The 19,563-nt window shown below is 43.2% G+C and overlaps 1 protein-coding gene across 3 annotated transcripts in view; it reads left to right on the forward strand.

Moving 5' to 3' along the window:
* SPEN (spen family transcriptional repressor) overlaps positions 1–19,563 on the forward strand; it is a 94,864-nt gene that overhangs the window by 62,283 nt on the left and 13,018 nt on the right. For 2 of the 3 annotated variants that reach the window (XM_038746518.1, XM_038746519.1), the window contains exons 6-10: positions 7,592–7,743; positions 12,011–12,136; positions 12,468–12,581; positions 13,659–13,772; positions 14,961–15,061. In XM_038746518.1, the coding sequence (XP_038602446.1) occupies positions 7,592–7,743; positions 12,011–12,136; positions 12,468–12,581; positions 13,659–13,772; positions 14,961–15,061 (607 nt within the window). The remainder of the gene's footprint in view (positions 1–7,591; positions 7,744–12,010; positions 12,137–12,467; positions 12,582–13,658; positions 13,773–14,960; positions 15,062–19,563) is intronic. The other variant, XM_038746520.1, reaches the window with a different exon arrangement.

A 19,563-nucleotide genomic window follows, 5' to 3' on the forward strand; every position in this document is an offset into this window, starting at 1 on the left:
AGCTAGTATTATTTTGATGCCACCCGTAGATCTGGCCACTGGAAATTACCTAAGCAAATTTGGCTGCCCTGAAGAGTTGATCGGTACTCTGTGACTATTTGATGGTGGCACTACTGGCCGGGTCAGAGCTGAGCCCACTGTTGGGTAGGGACTGTCTCTATATGTTGCCAACTTGTACTTCCCAAGCGCTTAGTACAGTGCTCTGCACACAGTAAGTGCTCAGTAAATACGATTGATTGATTGATTGTTAGATCCAATCACCATTACCGGTGGAGTAAAGCAGGGAAGCGTAGAGGCCCGGTCCTGTTCAATTGATTGTATTGCAGTCAGGCCGGAAGGTGCAGCAGGGGAACTTGAATGTAGGTGTTAGAGCACCTTTCCACACCTGGAAAATTCCTGCCATTCAACACATTTCGAGCATCGTCCAGAAACCTAGAAGCAGTCATCCAAGAGCGACTGATTGCAGACGGATGTGCCCTAGAGGCCTTACCCAAGAAGGGATACAGAAAAATGCTTGTCAACAGTTTCGCCCTAATCAGGCAGCTGTTACGGCTTGACAATACATTTCAAGAAAACCAAGGTGGTCTATCAACCTGCCCCTTGGGAGCCGCCCGCTCAACCGAAAATGCATGTGGGTAACAGGGCTGGATATTGTCCTTACCTGGGCAACACGTTGACTGGTAATAGCCCAGGAAAGAGAAAACTGAAACAAGAAAGCGGGCACATCGCTTGGGGGATTGTCAGAGTGTAGCCGGGGGGCGTGGTGTCTGGCCAGGGTCCGAACCAAAGGTGTATAGAACCGTAGTGTCGTCTCACCTTCTCTATGGCTGGGCCACCTAAAGCCACCAGAGTGCCATCCCCATTCGCTGAGCATCATTTACAAGCCATTTCCGTATCAAATGGCAAGACAAGAATATGAACGACCGAGTTTGGGACCCTAGCCAGTCTCCTAGTATCAAAGCTGCACTCACTTCAACACAGTTATGCTTGGTAGGACATGAGGCAAATGAACTGCTGTGTGTGTGTGTGTGTGTGTGTGTGTGTGTGTCCGCACACATGTGTAATGATGGTGGTATTTGTTAAGCGCTTACTGTATGCTGCACATTACTAAGCGTGAGATGGATACGAGCAAATCGGGTTGGACACAGTACCTGCCCCACATAGGGCGCTAAAATTCTCAGTCCCCATTTGACAGATGAGGTAACTGAGGTACAGAGAAGTGAAAACTCGTCCAAGGTCATACAGCAGACAAGTGGCAAAGCCGGGATTAGAACCCAGGTCCTTCAGACTCCTAGGCCCGGGCTTTATCCACTAGGCCTCACTATATATTTAATATATGTATATACATATATATGGTAAATGACATTTGTTAAGTGCTTACTATATGCCAGGTAGATACAAGACAGGTTGGACACAGTCCATGTCCTTTGTGGGGCTCACAGTATTAATTCCCATTTTACAGAAGAGTGAACTGAGGCACACAGAAGCCAAGTGAATTGCCTTGGGTCACATAGCAGAAAAGTGGCAGACCCAGGTCCCTTCTGATGACTCCGAGGCCTGTGCTCTATGCACTAGGCATCACGGCTTCCCTGTATCCAAATTACTGCTGTACGGAGAGCTTAAATTGGGAAACTAAAAGCAACAGGGGCCGAAGAGATATTTCTCATACCCCAGCCGAAAACTCAGTCAGTTGCCGAGGATAAACCAGCTTGGCAAACTGCTGTCACACAAGGGGTGGCTCTTTTTGAGCAAAAGCCTCAAGAGGACTGAGATCCAAGAAGATGTAAGAGAAAAACAATGCCAGGCGCTGCCCACGTGGAACTGAACACAGGACAGCTTTTTTGTGTGCGCCTTGTGACTGGGATTCTGGGTCCTGCGATGGCCCTTTCAGAATTTCACCATCAGTGGTGTTTTCTTTGAGTTCAAAGGATAACTATATCTGTACCTCTCGAAATAGCATCATTTATCACTCGAGTCAGTTAAAAGACTTCAAACTTAGATGATTGATGTTTAGGCAAGTAAGTATACCTAGTATTTGAGGGCCTGCTTGGTACAGGAAATAGTACTAAGTGCTTGGAAAGTACAAAACAAAGTGACACAGTCTTCCTTAAGGCATTTACTCTATAAGGTCTTAGCTGTGTGACCTTGGGCAAGTCACCTAACTTCTCTCCTCATCTCTCTAATGGGGATTAAGACACTGAGCTAGAGATGGGTCATGGACTGTGGCCACTTGATTAGGTTGTGCTTTGCACATAGTAAGCGCTTAATAAATGCCATCATCATTATTATTATTACTCCAGTGCTTGATATAGTGCCCAGCGATTAGTAAGCAGTAACAAATACCATTAAAATGTGTATATATGTTTATGTGTGTGTATAGCGGTGTGGATAGCTGGGTTAGTATTTAAGGCTTTCTTTTTAGGAATGTAAAACTACACATGCAGTCCATAAACAAGAGTGAGTTTGATGTACCTGAATTAGAGCAGGCACTACAACTTTCATGATTTGAGACATTAGGAGCTCAGGACAAATTCTCTAAATGGAGGCCTTGCACTCAGTCCTTCCCTAATGTGTATTTTCCCTGCTTTTTTTGGCTAGGATGCTGCAAGAAAATTAGGATACGTTCTTCCTCCAGTGTTTGTGTCTCAGGCATCTAAAGATGTGATTGAGTGCCTGCATACTATAACCCAGTTTTTCTTGAGGCTCTACTTGGCAAGAGTGTAACCTCTGCATATATAGTGTCCGCTTCTTAAGCTGTTGTTTGGCCCACCTGGAAAGACAGGAAGAGCCTTCAATTCATTTTTCTATTAAGTGAATATAAATTCCCAGATATTCTTCTGGAATTCAAAACTGCAGCCCGCTGGGAACATAGATATTGAACCTCTTGCTTTGGCCTTTCTATTAGACTCGTTGCACATTAGTGGAAATTTCTAGTTCCTTGGCACCACCTCAAACGTTTAGTCCTAAATTTTATGGTGCTTTGTAGCTTCGAGGGACAGTACATCGGGCCAGAGACTAGGGAGATGGCAACCTCTCTGACCTTTCTGTTTCCCAGCAGTGAAGTTGTCCATTGCTCTCTTTCTTCAATATATAATAATAATAATAATGACATTTATTACGCGCTTACTATGTGCAAAGCACTGTTCTAAGTGCTGGGGGGATACAGGATGATCAGGTTGTCCCACGGCGGGGGGCTCACAGTCAACCCCCATTTTACAGATGAGGGAACTGAGGCCCAGAGAAGCGAAGTGACTTGCCCAAGGTCTCACAGCTGACAATTGGCAGAGCCGGAATTTGAACCCACGACCACTGACTCCAAAGCCCGGGCTCTTTCCACTGAGCCACGCTGCCTCTCATGCTGCTTCTCATATATCCAGTTCTTTTTCAGGGTCCGGGCTGTGGTAACAAGAACTTTGTTGTTTGTAGTGTGAAAGAAAAGAACTATCCTTCACTGGACTTTTAACTATTTGGTCTTGCCATTTCTGTAAAGTTAGGCAGTTCCTTTTCCCAAAGAAGCTTTTTTTAAAAATTTCGAGAGAGAGAACGGTCACTGTGGTGTGAGGCTTTTTTGTTGTTGTTTTTAAATGGTACCTATTAGGCACTTACATAGTGCCAAGGAGTGTACTAAGCACCAGGGTAAATACAGGTTAACCAGGTTGGATACAGTCCTTGTCCAATATGGGGCTCACAGTCCAAGTAGGAGGGAGTAGGATTTAATCCCATTTTCCATAAGAGGAAGCTGAGGCCCAGTGAAGTGAGTTGCCAATGGTCACACAACAGACAAGTGGCAGAGCCAGTATTAGAATCCAGGTGTTTCTGACTCTCAGGCTCAGGTTCTTTCCATTAGGCCTTGCAGCTTCCAAGTTGTGCCATGCCACATATTGTCACTAAAAGTTTTGGTTAGACCCTGACAGCAGAGTCACGTCCACGTCCGACTGGGTAGAGCACGATGCATTGCTGGCAGAGGTGATTGTATGACTCTGGTGGAGGACATGGAGCGAGCTCTACCATGCAAATCAATCAGTCATATCTGAGAGCTTACTGCATGCAGAGCACTGTACTAAGCTCTTGGGAGAGTACAGCGCAGCAGTTGGTAGACACATTCCCCTCCCACAATGAGCTCACAGTCTAGAGGGAAGACAGGCATCAATACACATTAATAAATTATGGGTATGTACATAAGTGCTGTGGGGCTGACGGAGGGGTGAATAAAGGAAGAAATCAGGGTGACGCATAAGGGAGTGGGAATGGTGGAAATGAGGACTTAGGGAAGGCCTCTAGGAGAAGATATGCCTTCAATAAGGCTTTAAAAATGGGGAGAGTAGTCGTCTGTCAGATATGAAGAGGAAGGGCGTTCTAGGCCCGAGACGAGATGTGGACAAGAGGTTGGTGGGGAGATAGATGAGATCCAGGTACAGTAAGTAGGGTGGCATTAAAGGGACCAAGTGTGTGGGCTGGGTTGTAGTGGGAGGGCAGCGAGGTGAGGTAGGAGGGGGCAAGGTTAAATTTCACGTGATGTGAGTTTCTGCAAGGTGGCAACCCCTGTAGTGTAGGAGAACTGGGTGTATATATATCTTTAAAAGCGCCTGAGCTAAAAATCTACTGCTGACTACTCAAAAAGTTCACCTGATCAACTGCTTCCTCTGGCCTCCCAAGGGAGGAGCGTTTCGTCATTGAGAATGGAATAGTTTTAGCAATAAGGAAGGGAGGTTTCAGCCCCTGATCGGCAGAGGATGGGGCTGTTACCTTTCTAGATGTCGCATCCTGAATTGCCATCTCCCCCAGTCCCTACTTCACGCTCCCGTGGGGTTGAACCTTTCTGTGGGGCTTGCTTGCCGGAAGATGGCTAGCCAGAGGCCATGCCTTGGCAAAAACAGACATTTTTTGCCTGTGAATTAGTGTCCTTTCCAATAGATGAAAAATCTGTAACCCAGCAGCCTCCCAACGAGATCTTTTTCTTTGCAGTGATATTTCACTTCAGATGATAGATCTGAATTCTTGTCATTCTTTTTCCTCTGAAAAGTGCAAAGTATCCCAATTGAAGAAACTAACAATCAGGAATTACATTTTTGCTGTAAGCAGCCTGTGTTGCAGTGTGGGCACATCTGCTTTTGAGGGTCAAAACTCCAGGGCCTATAGTATTTAGGCTTTCCCCAGGATTTCTTTCTCTTGAAAGAAGATGAAGAGGCTAGCTAAAACTTAGCTGCTAAAGAAATTCCTAGCTACGGAATCATTCTTCACGTAGCTGCAGTATCTTTCGTCTGCTCATCTTAAAACTATTCACAACCAGTTAAGGAATGAATCCTCAGAGCATCACTGTAAGGTATCGAGTGACCCTGTTTTTTTGAAGGCAACGTAATCTCAAATGTCGGCTCGTTTCCCAAGCTCTGTAGTAAATTGGCTTTGACCACTGCCTTGCCATACTAAGTGCATGAACACCATTCATTCATTCATTGTCGTATTGAGTGCTTACTGTGTGCAGAGCACTGTACTAAGTGCTTGGGAAGTACAAGTCGGCAATATATAGAGGTGGTCCCTACCCACCAATGGGCTCACAGTCTAGAAGGGGGATACAGACAACAAAACAAAACATGTAGATGGGTGTCAAAACTGTCAGAATAGAGTTATAGCTATATGCACATCATTAACAAAATATAGAGTAGTAAATATGTACAAGTAGAGTAATAAATCTGTGCAAATATATAGAAGTGCCAAGCAAATACTAAACAGGTCCTGTTGAATTATATTGGAAAATTTTAGTTTTGCCGTACTATGTAATGGTGGTCATAAAAATAATAATAATGATGGCATTTGTTAAGCGCTTACCATGTGCCAAGTACTGTTCTAAGCACTGGGGTAGATACAAGGTAATCAGGTTGCACCACATGGGGCTCACAGTCCCAGTTCCCATTTTACAGAGGAAGTCACTGAGGCCCAGAGAAGTTAAATGACTTGCCCAGAGTCACACAGCTGACAAGGGGCGGAGCTGGGATTAGAACCCACGACCTCCGACTCCCAAGCCCGGGCTCTTTCCACAAAGCCACTCTGGTCATAATTGCATTGATAAAGTCCTTTGAGCACAGTGCACCCCGCAATAAGTGCACCTTATTTTCAACTCTGGAAAAAAGCCAAGTTGATTTTTTTCGAGGATTTTTGGATCTTACAACCTGATTTTGCTTAGTCCACACTGTGCTTTCATGAGTTGATTGGGCTATCTGGAAGAATTAGGGAACACTGTTCCCATTATACGGGTCCGTGGATATAACAGATGGGCACAAGAAGATCCGGAGCAGGAAGAAATGTAGAAATGTAGAAAGTTATGTTCCTGTGGCAGTCTTCAGCCAAGATGTAGAGCTGCTGCACTTACTTCCCAGCATCCGTCCCAGCTTTACTCTACTGAACCCCTTAACGACCTTACTTAACTGATCCCTTTAAATTTGTAACTTTGCAGTATCTAAAACAGCCAAATGGCAATGAGTGTAACATGATCGGCTAGTAGCGAATGTATCCACGTTGAAGGAACTTGTAGCGAAAAATGCCAGTCGAGGTACCCTCAAACCATCTATTCCCCCTACAGTGTCTATTTCCGTCGAGTTCCTATAACACACTCTCCCCATAACACAAGGTTCTTCCTGTAACAGAAGAACATCCTGTATTTTTGACCCTGCGTAGGTGTTGCAGAGCTTAAAGGCCCTTGGAGTTCATTCCAGGGTCAGGAAGGATATTCAGAGCTTTCCTCATTCCCCTAGTCAGAAACCGAGTGAATATTTATATACAGTCCCCTCCCTGAGAGTGTGCCTGAGGAAGTTCAGAGACAGCTGGTCGCCTAAGATGCGAGTCCATCCAGGATCAGAAATGTAATCACAAAATACCAGGCACACTCAGGAGGGCTTTTTTGGTGGGGTGGTGGGAAAGGGGGGCTCCCAAAGGAAAATTTGACTCAGTGGTGAACAAAATCAATGCACTAATTCTGAATCAGATCATCACATTTTGGTTGAGAATTGTGGTTCGAATTTTCAATTACATCTTGCTTGGCTTTGAATCATCATCTCCTGAGAGCCTGGGGTGGTTCCCAAACCACGCTCTTGATTGATCTCAGGAGAGCTGCCGGTGCTTGAAATGCTGGCAACCGTCATCTTAGGTGTGGTGGTTGGGTGGCGAGGGAGGAGCTCGAAGACCGGAAGGTGCCAATCTTTCCCGTCTCGGAGCCAGGCCCCGCCAGAAATGTAACCAAGATTTGCTTCTGGTGATTCCTGTCATTTGGTGAAGTCAGGCAAACTGAACAAGTTCCCGGCCATCAGTTTCTCTGTTGCCGTTGGGGCATTTTTCTGAGTAAGCAGGGTTACTGTAGAATGAGGCTCCCGATTCACCCAGCTACTCCAAAGGTTTCACCTACTCATCTGTTGCTCAGCATAGGAAGTTGTATGTAGGTGAACTACAGATGAAGCTGCAAAGAAAATGCATTTTTGGACCCTTATGGTTGGTCAGAACCCATTTAGTTTTAATCCTTAAGGAGAGGTTGTTTTCTCAAGAAACTGAATACAAGACATTTACTAAAACTCTATTAAAAAACAACCTTTCCCGCCTGCAGAAACAGAAAGCGAAAATGAGTTCCGCCCCTTGGATGAAAGGATAGATGAATTTCACCCAAAAGCAACAAGAACTCTCTTCATCGGCAACCTCGAGAAAACTACCACCTATCATGACCTGCGTAATATCTTTCAACGCTTCGGAGAAATCGTGGTACGTTGCTGTTTCTTTGAATTCAGAGTTATTTTTGACCTTTGTCGTGTTCAGAAGAGCTGCCTTGTGTTTTTGTAGTGATCTCGGGCTGGCGTCATTAATATTCATCCCTTCTCTTTGTGAGACTGTGAATGTCTTGGTTGTGTTTTTTTCTAATGCCGACCTTCTCACTGTACCTCGATCTCTTCTATTCCACCACTGACCCCTTGCCCATGTTCTCTCTCAGGCCGGGAACTCCTTCCCCCTTCATGCACGACACGCACCATTCTCCCCACCTTCAAAACCCTCTGACAGTCCCATCTCCTCCAAGAGGCCTTCTCTGACTAAAACCTCATTTCTCCGCCCACCCCTCCTCTCTGTGTCACCTGTGAACTTAGCTGTGTATTCCTTAACCACTTGGAAACTCACCCCAGCCCCACAGTACTTATGTACACATCCTTATACCCTATTTTCCCCTCTCTGTAATTTATTTTAATGTCTCTCTCCCCGTGTCGACTGTAAATTCCTTGTGGGAAGGGAAAGTGTCTACCAACTCTTGTTACAGTCTAGTTTCTCAAGCGCTTGGTTCAGTGCTGTGCGTACAGTAAGCTCTCAATAAATATCATTGATTGATTTTTAAGCAGTTATTTCTGCCCAGTATAGGGCCTGTCAGAAGTTACTGTATTTGGTGCTCATTACATAGTAGCTCGAGTTCAGCCTCCAGTCATCAGTCCTCGTCAGCAAAATCTGACTGTTGTGGCTCTCTGGGGATTTTATGGAAGTTAAGAATGCTTTGGTATTGTGCTCCAGGCCAACTTGGATGTCAGTGGGAAGCATTGCATTGGAAGGCCAAATTCACTTTTTACTGTGTAGTCAGTATGACTTTTTGTACCACTTCAGCTGCTCACTGAAATGAGTACGATAGGGTTTCCCCACTTCTCAGGAATAGTAGCTACCAACAATGGGATGAAATTCAAGGGGAACTCTGTAGCCTCATGGACAGAACACAGGCTTGGAAGTCAGTAAAATGGGGATAGACTGAGCCCCATGTGGGACAGGGACTGACTTGATTAGCTTGTATTGATCCCAGAGCCTAGTATAGTGCCTGACACATAGTAAGGGCTTTAAAAAGACTTAAAAAAAAAAAGTCAGCACCCAGGGTACGGTTTGGCTCTCCTTTCAAGCCTGCTTGGTGTGAGGGGAAATGGGGAAACTGTGTTTCCCAGTTTCAGTGAGACACTCAGTTCTCCTTTAACACGTGTCTTAACTACTGCACGTTTTGGCCAGAACATTAGGGAATTAGGGACTATCTGTCAGCACAACCTGTGTGGTTATGACGCTGTGGAATAAGATAAAATAGTCTATATGCATGTACGACTGCAGCATAGAAATGGAGAGTACTTAGCTTCAGTTTTCTTCCACAGGGGTTTTGCAAGCACACAACCCCTAGGTTGTAGGAGAAATGAATGTTTTGGCCATTGAGAAATGGTCCTGTCAAGCCTAGAAAGCAAAATCGTTCCACTAAGTACTAAGTCTTATTGTGCTTGGACTAGAGGAGCAAATTCTGCTGTCCACTTGGCAGTACACATCATAAGCTTTGTTGTACAATAGTGTCTCCTACCTCATGTTTACACTTCTATATATTTAAAAGGGGCACGATTAAGTTCATTGGATTTTGAATACCATCTAATTTGCATCCGAAGGGCACCGTCTCTGTAAGCAGATTGGGACCTACTACATAGAAGAGGCCCAGTGTATCAGGAATTTATATAACTCAGGAAATGTGCATAGAGAACTCTCTCCGAAGATAGCGGTAGATGGTGCAGCCTTTAAGTTGTGAATTCTAATTCCAACTGTGTAATTCAGTAAGGTCAATGAATTGTGCCAGCTTAAGTCCCTTTCAGCCTGGCTCTCAAGTCTGTGGAGCAAGGTCAGACACCCCAAACTTGTGAAAGGAAACTGCTTCTAAATAGAGTGGCTGTAGGAGCATGTACCTAAAGGTACATCTCGCTTCCCCTCCCTCCCCCTCAATGAGTTGGTAATAACATCTCTCTCTCAAACCACGCTTCCCTCCCCCAAAGACCGAATCGTCAGTTTGACTGTGCCTCTCTAACAGTAGTAAGGTGGTCACGAGGTTCTGCTCTCTGGGTTAAGGTTTCCCCTTCAGTGAAAGTGCTGCTCATCTGTGTGACAAGATCAAGGTTGAGAGAGTCGAGACTGGGGAGAACAAACAGGAAGGGAATGGCCTGGTTCAGTTCCTTATTTCTTATCCTATTCATCTGGTAGAGTCCCTCTATCCTCACCATCTGTGTTAATCGAGTGACTACAGTGTCCCAGTGTACTGTCACTGTACTGGGCGGTTGGGAGCATACACTAAATGTAGAGGGTTAGGCGCTTACATTCTGTTGCGAGAGCCGTACGAACTGCATTGCAAAGTGTAATGCTCCAGTTCTTTTAGTTTAGCACATCTGGATTTGTTTTCTTTCAGAGCACCCTTATACCTTTTTGATTGTATCGATCAATCAGATGGTATTTATGTGTGTAGAGCATTGTACTAAATGTCTAGAAGAGCAGAATATAACAGAGTTGATAGAAACGTTCTTTGCCTTCAGCACACTTACTGTCTAGAGAGGGAGACAGGTATTTTTGAAATAAATTATAGGGCATAAGTGCTGTGGGGCTGGAGGGTTGAATGAGGCGGAGGGAGGGGGAATCCAAATGTACGGATGACACAGAAGGGAGAGGGAGAAGATGAAATGAGGGCTTGGCTTCTCAGAAGTGCCTTCAATAACGCATTGAAGCGGGAGAGAGTGATCATCCCTCAGATGGGAAAAGGGGAGGGTATTCCAGCCACAGGGAGCACGTGGGCGAGGGGTCAGTGGCGAGACAGACGAGATCGAGGTGCAGCAAGTAGGTTGGTGTTACAAGAGGAGCGAAGAGAGTGGATATCTGCTGCTCTTAGCTTTTTGGAGCCCTGTGTATGGAATTGCAGCCTGGAGTCAGGGAAAGTGAATGATAATTATGGTGTAGGAAAAACTACAGTTTTTTGTCAGGATGAGAATCTGTGAGGTGAATTTTTAAGCACCCTAATTTTAAGTCTTTTTAAGTACCATCCAATTTATAGTAGCTAATAAAGTTGTCACACTTCAAGCCACATGTGGCTCTGGCAGAATGGATTAGCCCTAATCAGCATTCCACTTAAATCATTATCCTGGAGTTTTATGCTGCATCTGTGGGTATAAATTGGCCCCGCTTTCACTTTCTTTGAACACCATTTTACAGGTCAGTTTTCTGAATTTAAACCATTTTCTCTAACCCACCAGTTTAAGCCACAGTTCCCCATCTTAGCTTTTATTTAAATTTCTAATATGTATAGATGGCTTACAATAAAGACTCTGTGAGCGGTAAATAATATTGATCCGCGCAGACTACCACTCTTTCAACATGGGGCAAGTCATCTATGGTCATTGGGCACCTAACCCTGTCGTAGGGGCTAATCAGAACATAGATAAGATGGCCCTTGCCCCTGCCTTGTGGGAGCTTTTAGTCTAATGAAGACTTATACTGAGACTTTATCTGAATATCAATTTAGGATTGGATTCTTGAAAATCTGGTTCCTTTATACATATACTGTGATCGGGTGCTACTTTGAAATTATTGTATTCTGTCGTAGGTTAATTTTTTTACTTTTTGGTGTTTCCTGGCAGGTGCAGTTTTAATCTTGGGTTTTGCCCATACCCAGTTAATACAGATTTGTTTGAGAAAATGAGTAGAGAATCAGTATATTGTAGATCAGATCCTTGTAGAATAAACAGTCATTTTGGCTCATTTTTTCCTCCCAAACCGAGGATTAATTTGGAATTTGGGGGGAATCTAGGATACTTCATAAAGCCATGATTGTAGGAAAATACAGGCTGTTCTTTATTGGAGTGGCCCTGGAGTAGTTATTTTAAATGAGCTACCTTGAATTGATTAGCATAAAAACTTCGCTTCCCCTGGCAGTAAGCAACACAGTCTCGAGTAGCCATTAGTGTCATTCTTGGTTTTAAGAGAAACACTTGAGTAGCTTTTCTGAGGGGTTTTACTTTTGAAAGGCTGTCCAGTGGATGTACTGTGGCATCACACATCATCCTTTCAACTAATGTTTTAAAGCTTTTAAGATGAAATCAACAGTGCTTACTGAGGAGTTCGATTAGTTTGGGGAAGAAACATTACCTGTAGATTTGGCTACTCAAATCTGTATCCGTGTTGGCATATTGCTGACTGATATTGATTGATTTTTTTTCAGGATATTGATATTAAGAAAGTGAATGGAGTTCCTCAGTATGCATTCCTGCAATACTGTGATATTGCAAGTGTCTGCAAGGCTATTAAGAAGATGGATGGGGAATACCTTGGAAATAACCGGCTCAAGGTAAAGAAAGAAAATCACGTTTTTTCTATTTTTCTGTTTTATTGCATATAAAACCTGTAATTCTTTGTGTCTGAAATTTCTGGAAGTAATACAGTTAAATCGTACGTTTCTTTCTGTTCTCCATCCTGGTTTGTTAAAGTTTGAGTATGTACATAGCTAGGGCAGGTTTGCTATTTTGTAAAAGTACATCTTGATTTTGATCTGCTCGCTCTTTTCACTTGAGAAGCCTGTTTGATAAAAAATCCCTATGGAATCTGAATTAGCTTTCTCAGAATGCTTTAGTGGAATGATTGTGAATTTTACTGATGGAAATCTCACCTTTTATATTCAGCTGGGTTTTGGAAAGAGCATGCCTACAAACTGCGTGTGGTTAGATGGGCTTTCTACAAACGTAACGGATCAGTATTTAACTCGACATTTCTGCCGCTATGGGCCTGTGGTAAAGGTAGGTGGGAGGTTTTGGTGTGTGGTTTGAAGTTGTTGCTGTCTTTCTTTCTTTACATCCTGTCCTTTCCACCCCCAGGCTTCAGCATCTTTAGCTCATGCAAAGAAATTTTCTCTGGATTGAAATTCGGCCTGTAGGGGATAGTTTTCTAGTCTGTTTACAGTGCAAGCGAGTATTTTTCAAAAGCAACTATTTTGAACCAGCCGAGATAATGAATTTTTAAACAGGTCCGTAGTACTTAGCTACGTAAGACTTCATGCACAGTTTCATAGGGATTTCTAGAATTTCATTTCACGTGAGAATAAAGCTGTCTAATTACGTGATTATACGCAATCATGCTAATTATGTAATTAGGCGTAATTCTATTTTTAGAACTAGACACTGACTTTTAAAAGGGAAATTCACACAACAAACAGTTCATCAAAAAAACCTTACAGTTGTGCAACATACCCACAGAGACTGGGCCCTGGGTAGAATGAAGCCTTCACCCTTGAGTGGAAATTTCTTGGGGCCGTGTGGGTTTGTAACATAGCTTTAATGGTCTTTTAATGTGACTTTTGTTGTTTGGAAAAAAAAAAAGGTTTGGAAGGGTTTCCAAACAGATCTAGCAAATGATAAATTCAGCAGCTCTGAGACAATACTGCTGCTTGTAACCAAAACTCGTATTCTTCATTGACTTAGTATTCCATCGACCTTTTTTCCCCCCCTTCAAAAATTCTGATTTTTTTTAAAAACAAAAAACAAAAACAAAAAAAAGAACTGCATCCAAAACAGTGCACAGACAACATTATACCCAGTCCTCAAGGAAAATGCTAAAGTAAAATACAGAAAAACAAAATAAAGGCATAATATACCTCAAGCCACAATATCCACAATTCAAAACAGTCCCTGCTCCTTTTATCGTCTTTTCACTGCAATGTGCATCATCAGAAAAGTCTGAAAATTTTACGGAGTAAAAAAAAAAATACATATTTTCTTAATGGTGTCCTCATGACTTAGGATTTTGTTGGGACTGACATTAAGTCCAGTGGATGAGGCTCTTATTTGGTTTTTGTTTTGTTTTTTTGTTTTTTACAGGTGGTGTTTGACCGCTTAAAAGGCATGGCCCTGGTTCTCTACAATGAAATTGAATATGCACAAGCAGCTGTAAAAGAGACCAAGGGGAGGAAAATCGGTGGGAATAAAATTAAGGTGTGCAGAACGACCTTTAAAAAGAAACAGCCAAAATTGCATTCAGAACTTCCCCCCTTAGATTGCTGGCATTTTGCAGATTGCCAGTCAGGGGAATGCTTAACAGGACATATTCTTACCAAATCCTCCACGTCCAAAGAGTATTTCAGATTTTTACACTCGGCTTATCGAAGGTCTAGGGTTCTGAATGATTAGACGTAGCACCTTCTGGTGTATCTTGTTTGTTTGGTCAAACGGGCCTCTCTAAGCTCCTGGATGCTTGGTGACTGTCCTTGATACCTATGCTAGATGGCAAGCCAATCATTCAGGGACACCAAACAGATCCAGAAACTTGGAGCGTCAGTCCAACTTTCTGAATTATCCTCTCCTCCTCCTCCTTTTTCCTCCTCTCCTAAAGAGTGGGTAACCACTTCAAGCATGATCTTTTTTTTTTTTCCTTGTCTGGTGTATTTGTCTTAAAAACTCAATGTTTATGGTGGTTGGAAGGAGTCAACGTGTTTAACTGTGATGGTTGTATTGAAGTGACAGTTGTTTTTACCAGAAATAAAAATGGCCAAGGCATTTATCGATGTGAGTACCTTTTGCTATGAGGTTGTTGATTCAGCTGTAAGGTAAACGTCAAATCGAAGGCCTTTCTTTGGTTCTGTGCTCCCGCTGTCCCGGTTCCAGCAAGTTTCTGCACAATACAGACTGTTGGATCGTATGACTAGATCACATAATGTGACAAACTGGAATCCTGGAACAAAATAGAGCATGAGGGTTTCAGTTCTTCGGATAATAATCATAACTATATTTGTCCAGCGCTTACTCTGTGCTAAGCACTGGGGTAGATATGAGAGAACTGGCTCGGACCTGATCAATTACCCTCACCATGGGGCTTTGCATTAGCTGGCCATTTGAAATGAGAGCCCCTAACCTGGATTTGGTGCAGAAGTTAGGCCCTGTTTGGAGAGAAGTTGTACTAATCTGAAACCCAAGTGACCTATCGGTCGTTGGATTATTTTTCTCCAATTTGAGACCATTCTCTCCTTTCTGTCTTTGATCGTCACCCTCTCCACAGAAGATTTCTGAAATCCAGTAGAAAGGGCTGCTTTGGGGAAAACGTGCTGATCGGCTAACCTTTTATATCACTAGCAACCTGAAGGATTGTCTGTATTTTTATCAAATGTGCTTTCTTTTGTATTTTAGGTGGATTTTGCAAACCGCGAAAGTCAACTGGCATTTTATCATTCCATGGAGAAATCAGGTCAAGATATCAGAGACTTTTATGAAATGCTAGCTGAAAGAAGGCATGTATCTAATACAAATGTTGCATTTACCCACATTTCCCTCAAAACTTTCAAACATAAATTGAGCCCTAGGACTTTAATAGTTGAGGCAACCTTATGGCTTGGACTTTCTCTTTAGTGGTTCACCTTTGTGTTGATTCTTCTGTAGTGAGAATTCCTTTGAGACTTGCATTTCGTAGTTAACTTTTTGTGATCTATAATAATCTGCCCATAACCTTTTCACTGAAATCCACAATTTGTCAGGTTAGTTCCTGTTAACCTAAATTCAGATAGTTGAATTCGTTTTCATTTTTCAGGATGTTTTGCCTGGTGATAGGACAGGTTTACCTGCTACCCCAAGTGCCCATGATGGAAACTTTTAATTCTAGTATTTGACGAGTTTGTCTCCAGATCCTGGTTCTCACCATCCTGCATTTACTCAGGAACCTGAAGTAGCCTTCTGTTTGACCCCAATAGCATTCTTATTTTGAATTCTCCTCCGCACTGTTCCTAAATAATGTATGCTTGCATAAGCCTGAACAAAATATTGCATTTGGGCAGACTGTTATTTATATATTTCCTCTTAACACTAATAATAACAACAATAATAATAGCATTTATTCAGAGCTTACTTTATTCCAAGCACCTTGCTAAACTCTGGGGAAACTATAGTCCCTTTCCCAAATGGGACTCACAGTTTCCAAGGGAAGGAAAACAGGTATTTTTCTAAGGGTAATGCTTTAAATCACAGTGCAAGAACAGTTGTTGCTAACAGCCATTCATTTGTTTCGCTAGGAATGTTAGGCATGACAACCGTGTTAGCTTTTTTCACTTTAGCAAGATGTCCGTCATCGTTTTGAGTGACCTGGATGAGACTAGCACTTTAAGATAATCCTGATCATTTTTTCAGATCCCAGTATATTGAAGGGTCCTATCGTAATGCTGCCAGAATCCCAAAAGCCTAGGTTAATCAGTTTTTTAGCCATCTGTTGGGCAGCGCAGTTCAATCTGTCCTATTGTCCCTCGTGCCCCCAGTCTCCCTCTCCCACCAGCCGCCTGGTTAGCACTCATGGAATGCTTTAATTATTAATAATAATAATAAGATTTGTTAACGCTTACTATGTGCCAAGCACTGTTCTAAGCACTGAAGTAGATACAAGATAATCAGGTTGTCTCACAGTCTCAATCTCCATTTTACACAAGGTAACTGAGACCCAGTGAAGTGACTTGCTCAAGGTCACACAGCAGACAAGTGGCGGAGTTGGGATTAGAACCCACATCCTCTGACTCCCAAGCCCATGCATGCTCTTGCCACTAAGCCACGCTAATACTCCCAGAAGAACATACATGAGTGAGAAATGCCCGTTGTTGGGTAGGGACTGTCTCTATGTGTTGCCGACTTGTACTTCCCAAGCGCTTACTATGGTGCTCTGCACACAGTAAGCGCTTAGTAAATATGATTGAAGTGGCTTTGGATACTTGATAAGGACTAACTGCCCAGCCCTTTTACAGTTATGAAGCAATTTCTGGCCATCACATCACTGATGTTTAGCTCATACCAGCATCTGGACATTTTCTCCACACCCCCTTTTATCCTGCAGTGCTTTTTTTTATTTTTTTTAAATGTGGATTTCATGACTGAGAAGAATATCTGAAAGGAAGATGCGTAATGTTCATGGAATTCTTAGGACCATCCTGATCCAAGACATTTCCAACACTGCCAGACTGCACAGGGCCACCGTAATCCTAGGCTTTTATGGCTGAGAGCCTATGCATCATAAATCTGATGCCAGGAGGCAAAAAAGTGTGTGGGCCACTGATGGGAAACCTTTAGTCTTGGCATTCAATCCCAGCCCCACTTCTGTGCATGGTTAGTGTCCATCTCCATCAGCAATTCTAGAATGTCACTGCTCACGAAATTGAGGACTGCATGAAGAACTCTCTTCATCATAACTCAAGCAGGTAGAAAGAATGTTTGCTATAGGCTTAACTGCAAGATGACTTGGGAAAAAAAAATCCAGCATCCCTGTATACACACATAACCGTGTTTAAAAAGAGAAATGTTTTGTTAAGGTTGGGTAATGCTGGATGGGTTTTAATTTTACTGTGCTACCATTTGGAAACACCCAGCTGAGTGATCTGCCAGTGCAGAAGAGAGGTTTTTGTGGTCATCTTTGGTGCTGGCTGGCAGTTTTTGTCCCTTTTAGAGTAGAGCTTAAAATTCCAAAAGAGGAGGAACCCATTAGCATGTTCATTTTCCTTTCTGGCGACACATTCTCAGAATCGGACATCCATGGTCTTTGTGATTTAATGCACCAGATAGAAGATAGGCTATCCCATCTTCCATTGTAGACCCCACCCATCTTAGTTTTTGCCTAGCTTGTACATTTTCAGCAGGGAAGAAATGCTGTACTTTGTACATGAACCGCATTTTTCACCATCCCTGGAGGTCACCATCATTATATATGAAATGCTGCTCACCTACTCATGGCATTGTGAGAGCTAGTGGAAAAGTTCCCAATCCCTGTTGTCCGGGAGTTCACCATCTAAAGCAGAAAATGTTTACAAGCAAGAAGGATATACTAATGCTAATATACGGCACCCAAATTATTTGCAGCACATTAACCCAGCCCAAAGTCACTTGAGCAAAGATTCCATGAACTCCAGCCTTCTCGGTAGCGTGGTTTTCCCAGGAGTTTACTTTTGAAGTAGCCACTTTTTTTAAAAAAAATCATTAAATGGGTATTTTTCAGACACTTTGGGAGCTTCTAATTTTTCCTAAAATTTTCCAAGACTTTAGACAAGATTCTGATTATTACAGTTTTTTTTGAGGGTTGGGGGTCACCATTTCAGCTTCTGTTCAAAATGCCAGTTATGCAGTGCAGTTTGACAGTCTTCCTGATGGTCCATTGACTTCCATGGGCCTCTGAGGGCTATAGGATATAGACTGAATGATCCACACTGGAAGGCTTGTGACAAGAAGAACCACTCAGGAATGAAAAATAATAAGTAGCTTAAAAAATGGCTTTTGTAAACCAGTAATTTAAACTTTGTTTTCCAAATTGGTGTCTTTTCCTTTCCCCACGCTTCCCCACAATCAAATAGGGCTGTAAATAGAGTAAGATGTCATAACACCGGGGTCGTGGCACATTATGGACAGGGCTGTGTGGAGTCAGAACCCGTCTTCCCAGCCTCCCAAGGAAAGGAATCTCTGCACACCCCCAACCAGTGTTTGGAGCTGGGAAAAGGATATTTGAAATGTGTTGTGGAATGATTTTAGGAAACTCAGTGGAAAAGAAAAATCTCAAGTCAGGTCCAGGAGAGGCTAGCGCTGTGGATCAAGTCTCATAGGATGTATGGCAGAGTGTTTTCTGGTGAAATCCATTTCAGTAGAACTCCTCATCTTCCCACTCAAGCCTTGCCCACCCCCTGACTTTCACTGTAGACAGCCCCACAATCCTTCCTGCCTCATAACCCGTAATATTGGCGTTATCTTTGACTCCTCTCTCTCATTCAACCCACATATGCAGTTCATCACTAAATCCTGTTGGTCTCACCTTCACTACGCAGCTAAAGTCCTCCCTTTCCTCTCCATCCAAATCGCTGCCATGTTAATCCAATCACTTCACCTATCCCACTTGGTCTGCTGCATCAGCCTTCTTGCTGTCCTCCCTGCCTCTTGTCTCTCCCCATTCCATTACTTCACTCTGCTGCCTGGATCACTTTTCTACAAAACCGTTCAGTCCATGTTTCCCCTCTCCCCAAGAACCTCCAGTGGTTGCCCATGTACCTCTGCTTCAAACAGGATCTCCTTACCATTGGCTTTAAAGCACTCAATCAGCTCTCTCCCTCCTACCTTCCCTCTCTGATCTACTACAACCCAGCCCGCTCACTTTGCTCCTCTAAAGCAAACTTATCATTGCTAACCCCTTGCCTACATCCTGCTTCTGGCTTGGACCTTTCCCTCTCTCCCCTCCCACCCAAATATCCGACAGGCTGTCACCCTCCCCACCTTCAGAGCCAAGAGGATATGCCCAGCTGAGCCCTTGTTTTCTCTTCTCCCACTCTATTTTGTACCACCTTAGCCCCCTCAGCCCCTTCAGCACTTATGTACTTATTTACCCCCCTCCCCAGCGTGTAACCATACTGTGGCTAGGGAACGTGCCTGCCACTCTTATAGTGCACTGTTTCCGGCGCTTAAGTAGAGTGCTCTGCACACAGTAAGCACTCGATAAATATTGATCCTGTGATATTTCCCAAACTAGGATTAAGGGGCTAAGGGTTGATGAGGAGGAACATTTGGAAAGATACGAAAAGCAGCATCTAGGGGTCTGACACCATTGGAATGAGTCATCGTTTGTTTTAGGGAATAAAATGAGCTATGAATAACAGGTAGACTTCCACCACCCTCTAATTTTGCACGTAATACTGAAATCAGCAGTTCTGTGGCTCAAAAATGAAACTTTCTCACCTCATTTAAAAAAATGTAACAGCACTGAGCTGGAAATAAGTAACCAACACAT

The sequence above is a fragment of the Tachyglossus aculeatus genome, chromosome 5, assembly GCF_015852505.1.
Source record: "Tachyglossus aculeatus isolate mTacAcu1 chromosome 5, mTacAcu1.pri, whole genome shotgun sequence".
NCBI classification, from domain to species: domain Eukaryota; kingdom Metazoa; phylum Chordata; class Mammalia; order Monotremata; family Tachyglossidae; genus Tachyglossus; species Tachyglossus aculeatus.